The sequence below is a fragment of the Lasioglossum baleicum genome, chromosome 2 (genome assembly GCF_051020765.1).
Source record: "Lasioglossum baleicum chromosome 2, iyLasBale1, whole genome shotgun sequence".
In the NCBI taxonomy this organism is placed as follows: Eukaryota; Metazoa; Arthropoda; class Insecta; order Hymenoptera; family Halictidae; genus Lasioglossum; species Lasioglossum baleicum.
In genome coordinates this window covers 8,752,869-8,765,754 of record NC_134930.1, presented here as the reverse complement: position 1 = coordinate 8,765,754, position 12,886 = coordinate 8,752,869, and the positions used below count along the sequence as shown (strand labels likewise).

At 39.8% G+C, this 12,886-nt stretch overlaps 3 protein-coding genes across 3 annotated transcripts in view; all 3 read left to right on the top strand.

Moving 5' to 3' along the window:
• Window positions 1-1,720, top strand: part of LOC143219196 (uncharacterized) — a 41,429-nt gene extending 39,709 nt beyond the window's left edge. Inside the window, exons 2-3 of the mRNA XM_076445131.1 lie at window positions 688-979; window positions 1,041-1,720. Coding sequence (XP_076301246.1) covers window positions 714-979; window positions 1,041-1,083 — 309 coding nt within the window. The 5' untranslated portion in view covers window positions 688-713 and the 3' untranslated portion in view covers window positions 1,084-1,720. The remainder of the gene's footprint in view (window positions 1-687; window positions 980-1,040) is intronic.
• Window positions 1,721-2,900: 1,180 nt separating this feature from the next.
• On the top strand, window positions 2,901-4,717 carry LOC143219185 (uncharacterized). The gene is made up of 2 exons (XM_076445094.1): window positions 2,901-3,406; window positions 3,473-4,717. The coding sequence occupies exon 1, from the start codon at window positions 3,019-3,021 to the stop codon at window positions 3,382-3,384; it is 366 nt and encodes a 121-aa protein (XP_076301209.1). The 5' UTR covers window positions 2,901-3,018; the 3' UTR covers window positions 3,385-3,406; window positions 3,473-4,717.
• A 4,801-nt stretch (window positions 4,718-9,518) lies between these two features.
• Window positions 9,519-12,279, top strand: LOC143217792 (uncharacterized). Its single transcript, XM_076442386.1, has 3 exons — window positions 9,519-10,292; window positions 10,974-11,533; window positions 11,630-12,279. The coding sequence occupies exons 2-3, from the start codon at window positions 11,175-11,177 to the stop codon at window positions 11,634-11,636; spliced, it is 366 nt and encodes a 121-aa protein (XP_076298501.1). The 5' UTR covers window positions 9,519-10,292; window positions 10,974-11,174; the 3' UTR covers window positions 11,637-12,279.
• Window positions 12,280-12,886: the final 607 nt, after the last annotated feature.

Here is a 12,886-nt window from a genome sequence, read left to right as displayed (position 1 = left end):
TTAAACGTTATTATTGAGCCGTTTACGAGTAGAGTATTGTGTTCGCACATCCTTGAGAAAGAAATAACCTTTTCAAACGTGGACCAAACGACTTGAGTTTGTTGGAAATGTGATAGACAGATTCGTTTATTAGATATTGTGTACAAATATTACTTAAAAATTTCTAATGAATGATACTAAGAAGAAAAAAGGGAATATCACAATTTTTTAATTCTTTATCTGATAATGAGCCTATAACGCTCGCCATCTCACGTCCACTTCGGTCGTCTGCTCAAGATACCTGATCTATCTGCACTTCTACGCGTTTCGCGCTTCCCTCTCTATCAAACCACTAGCCAACCATCTTCTAGTTATTCATTGTCGAAAAATATAAAAGCCAAGGACAATCCATTCTAACTCTCAGTCACCTCAATCATCCCAGTCAGTCTTTCGTAGTCAGCTAGACTGACGACGCGACGCCAAACACTGGACATATAAGCTTCTAGTCAGACGTTAGACTTCGACGCAACAAATACCAACTCAGTCTTTCGAGACCTGATTCATCATCACATTCATCACTAGTCATAATGAACACTGGACTGGATTCAATCAACCTTCTTCGCGCGAAATGGAATGGCATCAATTCGCAGCTCCGGCTGTTCGAGGAGTTCCTGCGAGGATTCGCTAATAACACTCCTGATATTATAGCACTAAACTGCAGACTTCAACGTCTGATGGACGTCTTTTCCACCTTCAATGATGTCCAAGCAGAAATCGTGGCGATGGAAAAACATTACGGCCCTCACGTACAACCACCTTCCTATGTGGAACCACACAGAATGGAGGAGCGTTACATCGAAGCAGTTATCACAGCCAAGAAACTGGTGTCAGCAGCAAACTGCCGTCACCGAACACAGATGGTCGATTTGGCCAATGGCAACGAACCAGAATCATTGGAGGATTGGGTGTCGTTCTTAGGTCATGTGAAACAAAAATTCGAGTAAGTCATGAGTTGTAATGTAATACAATATAATAAATATTACATTATGTATGACTTACAGGAAAAAGCTAAATGAAACTGAAGTCAGCTCGAAGTCGCCATGAAGGATATTACAAGAATATTATGAAGAGGCCTTTGTGCGATTTACAATTTCGGTGGTGGTGGTGCTGGTGATATAATGATTTAGACGGCAATGGGATATCCGGCAATTAGGTTTGTTTCATGCAAAACAAATAGTAAAGTCATTGTTAACATCATAAACAAGCAACTAATAAAGTATTCACATCGCTTAGCGAATCAAAGACAAACCTGTCAACAGGAAAATTCTAGTATGCATACCTCAAAAGTTGTAAAAGCTTGCTTCACGTCTCAAAAAATAGATGTTTAGTCATTATGCGCAAGGTCTTTGGACCTAAATGGCATTGCGGATTGTTGGGGGATCTTGGTTATAGAGGTATATTCAAAGAGGAAATAATTTTCATAACGCCAAGGGTTTGTAAACGTTTGTGGGCGAACAATAGAAACCTACAAAGCAAGAAGCGTTACAAAATGCATACGAATAACTGCCAAAAGGAATGCTGAAGGTCGTACAAGATAAAGATGGCAAAACACATTCTATCTAAAAATATGTTATGTTTTGTCTCAGCTACAAGAGCGTATTTTCGCTTATAATTATTGAAGTTTTTTGAACCGTAGCATTGAGAAAGGCGTAAAACACATTGTTTCTGGGAAGAAACTGTTAACGACTGCGGATAACCCGAAAAGTCTATGCGGCAATTATATTAGTCTGTGTTAGGTTTGGCTAGATAACTGAAGTTGTTGTTAATCTGGGCGAAACTTTCGACGATGCCCATGCTCAGAATTGGATGAAATTTTGAGAATGGGTTCCTGTTTTACTAAAATGTCGTTAGCCGTTTCGGTAACACTGTCCAATAAATTTCAACTTTTTTTTATGTTTCTCTAATATACTGTTGTATGGATCTTGTAGATTTTTTTGTGCTGATTCCGGATCTGCCCTTAATTTTTTTCCTACTCGCACAGTTTTTGAGAAACATGACTTTGAAAGAAAACGTTTTTTTCAACTTTAAATAAATATTGTGATGTTATTATAAAAGATATTGAATTGTTCTTTACAGCAAAAGATTCTGCAGACTTTCCCGAATCCAGTGATACCCAATACTAATAAACACCACTTTTGCACCATAGTTTTAGGACATTTTTCAATTTATCTCAAAAAATAAACTCACCTTATATGTGTATCACCGTATACATAGAATCCACAACGTTGTTTACAAAAAACAAATAAACAGAAAATAGATTTTTCGGGTTATCCGCTCAGAAATACTGTGTGGGCGTGTATGGTGTCGGCGTAATATACAAGGTGTCCCAGAATAAATGTAACTCCCGGAAATGGGAGGTTCCTTGGGTCATTTGAAGCGACATTTTCCTTTGCAAAAATGGCGTCCGCGGCTTTGTTTAGCAGTTATTAACGAAAAACACGGACCAATCAGAGCGCGGCGCGACGGCTCAGGGCGCGCTCTGATGGGCGCTCTCCGTCCCCACCACCTAACCCTAACCAATTCTGATCTCATGATTTTTCCATTACTAGTTCAAATTCTGTATGACGGCTATATAGAATGAAAAGATTATGCGATCAGAATTAGTTAGGACTAGGTAGTGGGGGGCGGTGAGGGCCGGACCAACGGCCGGCCCGACCACGCATACGCAAATGTAGGAATAGTCTTTCAAAGTTGAAAGCTCACCCTATATGTATACGTATGACCAGAGTGAGACCCTGTTTTTTCTCTCATATCCACAGCGTGTTTACAAAGAAAAAGTAAACAAACGCCGCGCCTTACGTTCCTACGTTTCTTACGTTCCTACGGAGCAGTCAGTCTTTCGTAGTCAACTAGACTGACGAAGCGACGACACTTCGACGCCAATCATTGGACATATAAGCTCCTTAGTCAGACGTTAGACTTCGACGCAACAAATTCCAACTCGGTCTTTGGGGACCTGATTCATCATCACTAGTCATAATGGACCCTAGAAACGTCGATAAACGGATCAAGATTCTCGACAGGAGAATGGAGCGCATCAGTTGGCAGCTCCAGGTGTTCGAGCAGTTCCTGGAAGGATTCGCTAACTCTCCTGATATCATAGCACTAAACTGCAGACTTCAACGTCTGATGGACGTCTTTTCTACCTTCAGTGATGTTTCCACAGAACTGAATGCTCTGAAAGAAGACAATCCCGTCCGTAGTGTCGGTATTTCATTCGATTATGCTGGAAGACGAAAGCCTACCATGCCCCGCTGGCACGTAGAAGACAGCATGGAGAACCGTTACATCGAAGCAGTCATCACAGCCAAGAAGCTGCTGTCAGCAGCAGACCGTCGTCCGTAGTTCGTGTGCTACAAAAATTCGAGTAAGTTATGAGTTAATAAATAATGTAATACAATATAATAAATATTACACTATGTATGACTTACAGGAAGAAGCTAAATAAAACTGAAGTTGACTTGAAGTCAGCATGAAGGATATTGCAAGATTATTAGGAAAAGGCCTTTGTGCGATTCACAATTATTTAAAAAAGGTGATAATTACAGTAAAAGACAACTAGGTGATTTCTCAGAAGTCACAACTGCTCGAGGAAACGTACAATACTAAGGTTTGCGTTTAATTCTTCAGTAACTGGTGGTGGTGGTGGTGGTATAATGATTTAGACGGCAATGGGATATCTGGGAATTAGGTTTATTTCATGCAAAACAAATAGTAAAATCATTGTTAACATCATAAACGAGGAATGGCTGAACTTTGGGAAATCCCCCCCGTCCTTTCGAAACAGGACATACGTCATTCTATGCGTTTTGACATGCTGAACACAAAACGTACTTGTCATTTTTGGCGCAAATGAATACATAGTTTTCGAGATATTAGTGGAAAATTGCTCGTCAACTGTTTCTACAGATATATGATTATAACTACGATCGTCGAACGCGGTATATACTGCGCGAACTTTTTAAAACATATTACGACAATACCACACACATTCACCCAGTGTTTCTGAGAAGAAGGCTCTCACATTAAACAATATAAAATCAACTGAGACCATGATTTATCGCATTATGATTTATCCAGCAAAGATTATGCGATCGGAATTTGTTAGGATTAGGTGGTGGTGGGGGAGGAGGGGCCACGCAGACGAAAATCCAGGTTATATTAGTTATATGAAGTTTTGAACATTTAATATCGTTTTTCTCAAAAACTTTTCCGCTTAATTAAGGAATTTTCGATAAGTTTTGAAGCCTTACATTATTATTTTCCATTGTATTAACGCATTTGATAGTAAAACAAATTGGTATTGGTATTGTTGTGCACGCCCGTGCTGTGCGTATGCGTCAGCATGATGCGACCGCTCGTCACCTGTTTATACAGATTACAGATATATCACTACGATCGTCGAACGATTTATATACCGCGTGAACTTTTTAAATCATATGAAGATAAAGAATGAGTACATATTATATTACAGCGACACCACACACACCCACCGTTTCTGAGCGGATAACCCGAAAAATCTATTTTCTGTGTATTTTTTTTTTGTAAACACGTTGTGGGTTCGAGTAAGCATATGAACTGATATGAACCATGAATATAGGAATATATCCATGCTATGAACACATACGAGAATTTACGCCTGTGAATATACAACTCTCAGATCGAAATCCATCCTGACTTCACGGCTACGAATTTTACAATAACGGATAATTTAATCAAGTTAGCAAATTCTGCCAAAAATAACAAATAAAGTAAATATCTATATAGAACCTTGCTGGACTTGTTTTCCTCTTACTTCCTCCTTTGCCCCCCCCCCCTCTACTTCACGAACTCTTTTTTCCTGATAATAGAATAAAATAGAATTCAGCAATTTTATATTGAGTTTATCTGTAATATTAAGGTACATAGGCATATATGCGGTATACATATGTAGTATATACAATGCCCCTAATTGCCCCTAATTAGAATGAAACGTATGGAATTCAAAATCTAGTACTCTTTCAAATCTAGTGTGGGATCTGGTCGTCAACGCGGATGGAATTTCGTTGACTTCGGACGAGACAAATTAACTTGACAATATGAACAATCAATGGACAGTTTATTACGATTAACAATAAGGAACTTTGACAATTTTACGTTTTTGACGTATTCTCTCGCTTCTACTACTCTGTATAACACGGTCCAACAAATTTCAACTTTTTTTTTTGTATTTCGATTCCCACTATGCGATTCTTATGGAGTTTTTCGCGCTGATTCCGAATCTGTCCTTAATTTTTCTCCTAGATGTACAGTTTTTGAGAAAATTGAGTTTTAAAAAAAGACATATTTTTCAACTTTGTACAAATATTGTGATGTTATTATAAAAGATATTGAATTGTTCGTTACAGCAAAAGATTCTGTAGACTTTCCCGAATACAGTGATATCCAATATTAATACAATATTTAAACATGTTTAAACAATCATTAAAGACGGAGAGACACCACTTTTGCACCAATTTTTGCGGATATTTTTTAATTTATCTAAAAAAATAAGCGGAAAGTCCAGTCCAGCGGAAAATCGAACTACACCACGCGAAAGAGCAGACTTTATCTTGAAAAACCACCCTTTCAAGTTTGCGTGGTCGACGTTTTTTTCGAACCAGAAAGCAAAATATCTTCGCCTGACATTAGTTACCGCCAGTGACGCTTACCACTAGAACAGGCGTTCCACGGGATACAGCGCGGCGAACGCCCGTTCTAGTAGTGAGCGCCACTGGCGGCAACTCATGTCGGGCGAAGATATTTTGCTTTCTGGTTCGAAAAAAACATCGACCACGCAAACTTGAAAGGGTGGGTGGTTTCTCAAGGTAAAAGTCTGCTCTTTCGCGTGGTGCAGTTCGATTTTCCGCTGGACCCTTATTTTTTAGATGAATTCAAAAATATCCGCAAAAATTGGTGCAGAAGTGGTGTCTCTCCGTCTTTAATCATTGTTTAAACGTGTTTAAACAATCATAATGTATTAATATTGGATATCACTGTATTCGGGAAAATCTACAGAATCTTTTGCAGGAAAGAACAATTCAATATCTTTTATAATAACATCACAATATTTGTTCAAAGTTGAAAAATATGTTGTTACGTCCAGGAGTCTGACTTTCGCGAAAACTATCGTTCCGCGACCCATTCCCCTTACTGGACGCTCTCAAATGCGATACAACCTTTTGTCCACGCGGCACGTTACGTCCGACGTCTGACTGGGAACCACGACTTTCGCGAACATGCGTATTCTACTTAACGCTTACAGTAAATTCGCCCCAAAGCGGCGGACGAGAACAGAGATAACTGAGACGGCGCGAATCTTCGCAGGGAAATATCTAGCAACTTATCGGACAGTTGAGTATAGCGATCGGTGAAGACAGGCAGGCTTCCTTTATGCGAACTGCTTCCGTTGCTCGCTGACGGCTGCAGTCGAATCAGGCTGGATCGTCGTAGGAAGGACGATGATCCTCACTCGTCCTGGGAAGATCACGTCGTCGGTGACCCTCGGTTGGCGGGAAATACCCCGCTGTTGTCCTCCGTCTCGCGTTCGTTGGCGCGCACGAGCTTTCGTAATTGATAGCGACGAACGCGAATTGAATAGGAGAGTATCGCAAGCGCGAGGATGTAGGGAGAAGAACTAAGCGAGACTCACTTATTAAATTAATAACTGGGAATATATTTGTAACGTATGAAATTAAATAATAATGAACTAGAAGCGCGTGATATAGCAGGACCGCTCAAAGGCGGATGAGAGCGAGGACTCGTCGGAGTCCGGACCGGGACATCCAGGAGGCGATGGGCCTCGCTGGAGTCTTGAACGAACGTGACAGACTGGTTGTCCGAATTGAACTGACTTAACTGAAGTCTTTTTAGGATCGTGAGGTCGAATACATAGGTGTCTTATCTTCTACGCGATGTCTCGTTAGACATAACGCTACGGATGTTATAAGAAGCGCGATTAATGATTACGGTGAATGCTACGTGATACTGCTACGGGGAATACATTAAGATATGATTATTATACAAGGGTTAAGATAAGAATGGGTGTATGGTATGAGGTGAGAATCGGATCTGATGAACGGAGCGAAGTATGACTACTTATAACTAATGAATATTCTTAATAATTACGGTTACAATATCCTACTCTTATTAACTATGCTTATAACCTATGGCAACATGTCAGCAGACGTGATAATGTCTTCTTTTAAAACTCAATTTTCTCAAAAACTGTACGTCTAGGAGAAAAATTAAGGACAGATTCGGAATCAGCGCGAAAAACTCTATAAGAATCGTATAGTGGGAATCGAAATAGTTTTTGGCTGTTGGACAGTGTAATCAACTACTCTGTACGACTCTTTATCATAGACTGCTCTACACAACTCTTTACATCAGGGTCATTCACTTTTTGCAGGCACCATCGTCGATGTTGTTCTAAACGAAATATGTTGTAGTCCATGTGAAATTAGGGGGGGGTTTCAGTCATCATTTTGCCGGTTTCGAATTTTTTTAGAAATGGCAGGCCTTCAAAATTTTCAATTTTTGCCCATTTCGGCGAAAACGAGCCTCGCTTACGAATTTTTTATCTCGGGAACTGTTTGTCCGATTGAGCTACATTTTTTTTTTGTTTCATTCGGAAATGATTGGGCTATCACAAAATAATTTTTTCAACCTCGAAAATCAACTTTATAATGTCGAAAAATGTAAACAAATTCTCTTTTTACGTTTTTTTCGATGAGGGGCCGGAGTGATTTAAATTTTGAAAAAAATATGGTTATATTCCTTGAGGTTTTTCCTTTGAAATGAGCTCTTGAAAAAGATGGTATCATTAAAATTGACGTCACAATGAGCTGGTGAAGTACGCCGTGTACCTTCGTTTCAGGCAGGGCGGGCATCTGGGGGGTGCGGCGGATGCTATTGAGAGGGCCCTAACATGATCAAGTACTAAAATGATGTAACTTTTCTGAAGTAATTAATGTATTAGCACAAAAACAAAATCACGCATTAAATAAACATGCATTAGTAATATATGTTCGTGTTTGTAACTTTTTTTACTTTACAAAAAATTTAGGGCCCCAAATAGTTTCTTGCACCCAGGCCCCTAATAGTTTCTTGCACCCAGGCCCCTTTATAGAGAAGACCGGCCCTGGTTTTAGGTAGAGGCGAGTCGAGCGCACCGCTCTTAGGCCGTTATTAGGCCGTTATTAGACTAGGCCACTGGTGGGCAACTTGGTGGCGCAACTTGGTGGCGCCACCGAATTGAAGAGCTTTTATGAATCGGTAACTGGTGGTACCACCAAGCGTTCATTCCAGTTCATTCCCGCTGTCGATGTAACGCTGTGTCGTGTTCTTATGTATTTTACGATAAATGTGGTGGTAATTTGAACGTCAATTGTTCATGTTTTCGCGATGCTGGTGGCGCAACTTGGTGGCTTTGTCTAATAGGCTACATTCAAATCAATACCCCGGCTGGTGGCGGCGCCACCAAATGTTGCCCGGCCGGTTGCCGATGCCGTCCACCAGATCGGCAACTATTTTTGGTGGCTCCACCAGTTACCGTAGTCTAATAGGTTACATTTGTTTCAATGCCCCACGACGTGCTGAGCCACTGGTGGCGCAACCGAGTTGCGCCACCAGTGGCCTAGTCTAATAACGGCCTTAGACTAGGCCACTGGTGGCGCAACTCGGTTGCGCCACCAGTGGCTCAGCACGTCGTGGGGCATTGAAACAAATGTAACCTATTAGACTACGGTAACTGGTGGAGCCACCAAATATAGTTGCCGATCTGGTGGACGGCATCGGCAACCGGCCGGGCAACATCGGCAACACCAGCCGGGGTATTGATTTGAATGTAGCCTATTAGACAAAGCCACCAAGTTGCGCCACCAGCATCGCGAAAACATGAACAATTGACGTTCAAATTACCACCACATTTATCGTAAAATACATAAGAACACGACACAGCGTTACATCGACAGCGGGAATGAACGCTTGGTGGTACCACCAGTTACCGATTCATAAAAGCTCTTCAATTCGGTGGCGCCACCAAGTTGCCCACCAGTGGCCTAGTCTAATAACGGCCTTATGGTCCGTTGTCTATACCGCTGGTCTCCTAACAATACCAACAGACTGTATACGAGTAAATAACCCTATTTATACATGGAGAACAATACTAGTAACCACTCTTGGCCAACGACACCTTTTTAATCATGACTTTATTTATAGATATTTGTTTGGGATTGGCTGCGCGTGTCGTGGTATCGTGACGCATGATCCACCACGCAGCCCAGTTATTGGTTGCTTCTGGCGTAGTCGCGAGATCGATGATCGATTAGCAGCGCGCCGCGCTATAGGCTATCGCCGTCGGATCGATTATCGACTGGGCTAATAGAGTTTCTATTGGCCAAGCGATTCGTAATCGCAAAGTCATCGTTCCGACGGTAAGAGAGAACCTCTCGCTGCTGGTCGATCAAATCAATCGTTAATTAGCATCGCTACGAAAACGTCGCGCGTCGTTGCACCCGGTTTTCTCGGCTAGTTCGATTCGAATCTCGCTAAATTCTAAGCTACGCTGCTGTGAATTATTCTCTAAACCACGACAATTACTTCGTTCATTTCTTTATTTCGCTCTAGACAAACGTACAATTTGGCTAGAGATCTGTACAAAGTTTCGTGTATAAAGTTTTATTGTGACTACCCGCAAGACGGGAATAAAGTGTGCTCGTTCCTCATCGAAGAGTGTTCTTATCCCGTCCAATCCGAAACAATATTAGTTTTTATACGAATTTCATATGTTCTACAAAAAAAGTGTTGTTCCTCAATTGAAGAAGGTGGTGGTTTTCGTCCATCGAGAAGGAATAAGGAGGGTTTATCGTAAGGAGTATGGATAGAATCATTGTGTGGGGTGGACTTAAGGATTATGGAGAAAAATATAAGAAAAACTATTTCATTACACTAAAAACAGAGCCATCATCATCGCACGAGCAACTTTTGCATAGCAGTTCTTTATTTCATAATGGGGTAAAGCTATGAAAGCTGTAATTGGTAATTCTGTTGCAAAGCAAGCTTGTAAACAATCAGCATGTTTGTTATTGTAACCAAGAGTGGTTACTAATATTGTTCTCCAGGTATAAATACGGTTGTTTAGTATTCAGTCTGCTGGTATTGATAGGAGACTAGCGGTATAGACAACGGACCATAAGAGCGGTGCACTCGAATCGCCTCTACCTGAAACGAAGGTACACGCGAACTTCACCAGCTCATTGCGACGCCAATTTTAATGACACCATCTTTTTCAAGAGCTCATTTTAAAGGGGAAACTTCAAGGAATATAACCATATTTTTTTCAAAATTTAAATCTCTCCGGTCATTTACCGAAAGAAACGTAAAAAAAGAATTTGTTTAAATTTTTCGACATTATAAAGTTGATTTTCGAGGTTGAAAAAATTATTTTGTGATAGCCCAATCCTTTCCGAATAAAACAAAAAAAAATGTAGCTCAATCGGACAAACAGTTTCCGAGATAAAAATTCGTAAGTGAGGCCCGTTTTCGCGGAAATGGGCAAAAATTGAAAACTTTGAAGGCCTGCCATTTCTAAAAAAATTCGAAACCGGCAAAATGATGACTGAAACCCCCCCTAATTTCACATGGACTACAACATATTTCATTTAGAACAAAATCGACGGTTGTGCCTGCAAAAAGTAATCGGTTTGGTATAGAATGACCCCTCAGACTGATCTCTTTTTTGCCTCCGCAACGGCCGATGACAACTCCTTCGCGACACCGAGCGACAACCTTGCCGTTTGTTGTCGCTCGCACATACAGGCACACCTTCATACGTCACGCAACACACAACATATAGTTGTCTTCGATCCCGCGCTCAACATCCTACACTAGTACCTTTTTCTTGTATATTCTAGTACGAAATATATTTTTGCTCGGTGGAGACCCTACTCACCTGGCGACACTGATCCCAGTCAGTCTTTCGTAGTCAGCTAGACTGACGACGCGACGCTTCGATGCTAAGCATTGGACATATAAGCTCCTAGTCAGACGTTAGACTTCGACACAACAAATTCCAACTCGGTCTTTCGGGACCTGATTCATCATCACTAGTCATAATGGACTCTAGAAACGTTGATGAACGGATTTACATTCCCCGCGCGAAAAGGAATGGCATCAAGACGCAGCTCTCGCTGTTCGAGAAGTTCCTGCGAGAATTCCCTGACCCTCCTAATATCCTATGGGGACTACGCTGCAGACATCCACGTCGGACGGACGTCTTTTCCACCTTTGATGATCTTCAAGCAGAATTGGAGGATTTGAAAGAAGTCATCCACAACGGCAACAAACAAGAAACTAGTGTCAGCAGCAAACCGCCGCGCTGTCCTCACAGCAACAAACTTGTTCATCGAGCAATAAAACTAGCAACCTTATGGGATTGGGTGTCGTTTGTACGTCATAAGCTACAAAAATTCGAGTAAGTCATCAGTTAATTAAATAATGTAATATAATAAATATTAATATAATATAAATTATGTAATATAATAAATATTACATTATGTGTGACTTACAGTGACTAGTGGAAAGAAGCGAAATGAAACTGAAGTCAGCTTGAAGGATATTGCAAGAATATTTGGAAGAGGCCATTGTGCGATTTAGAATTACTTAAAAAAGCATCGATAACTTACCGATAATTTTTCCATTGCATAAAAACAGAATTTTTATGAAATACACATTAAACGTTATTATTGAGCCGTTTACGAAGTATATAAATGTATACAAGTATTTGCACATCCTTTAGAAAGGAATAATTTTTCAAAAGTGGACCAAACGATTTGAGTTTTTTTGGATATGTTAGACAGATTAATTTATTACATGATGTGTACAAATATCATTAAAAAATACTATTAAACGAAATGAAGAAAAGAAAAGTGAATATCACAATTTTTAACTTTTTTATTTGAACCTATAATGAAAATTTAAAACATACCTTTCGTAGGTCTAGGTAAGTTCTTCACATAAACAAAGTTTCATCGAAATCGATTAACGTTGCCATGAGCAACGAAATTGCAGAAATCGTAGGAAACTGCAATTCAAGTAAGTCGCAAACTCTCAATTTTTATTACCACGTTTTTATTAGCTCGCTTTCTTGTTTGTTTGGTGGCAAATTTTGCAATTGATTTTAAACTAACTTCCTGATGAGCTAGAGCAGGGATGGACATTTTTGCCTCAATTGAGGCAAGACTGTCCACACCACTAGAGATGGGATGAACTGCTCATTCCGAATCACTTGTGATTCGATCACGTTCGTTCTAAATCACGGTGTTTTTTTCACAGTGATCCGTGATTTTTCGTGATCGCTACTGATTGGTGGAGAGCATAGGAACATAACTGTTCTTGGTCGCTCTATATGTATAGAAGTCTTTGTTCTCGGGACATTTTACATAACAAAAAATAAAAACGAAAATATAAGTTATATCGCATAAAGGCAAAAAGTATATTAAACAATGAAGAATATTGAATAAATTAATAATTAGTAATAACTAATGACTATGAATTGTAAAAGAAAGTTCGGTTTCAAAATTTTTTTCAAGTTTTACATTTGTGTGGTATATTGTATATATAAAAGATATACAAATGTATACAAATTTAACACAAATAGTACAGTTTAAATTGAAACAAAAATATAAAAAATTAGTAAATATATTTAGAGTTATATAAAAAAGTTAGGGTTAGGATCAAAGTCGTGATCGCGAAATAATCGAATTATCATTATTAAGTAACGTATATATTGTCTGGTATTGGTATTTAAATAAAAGAAATTGTCCAT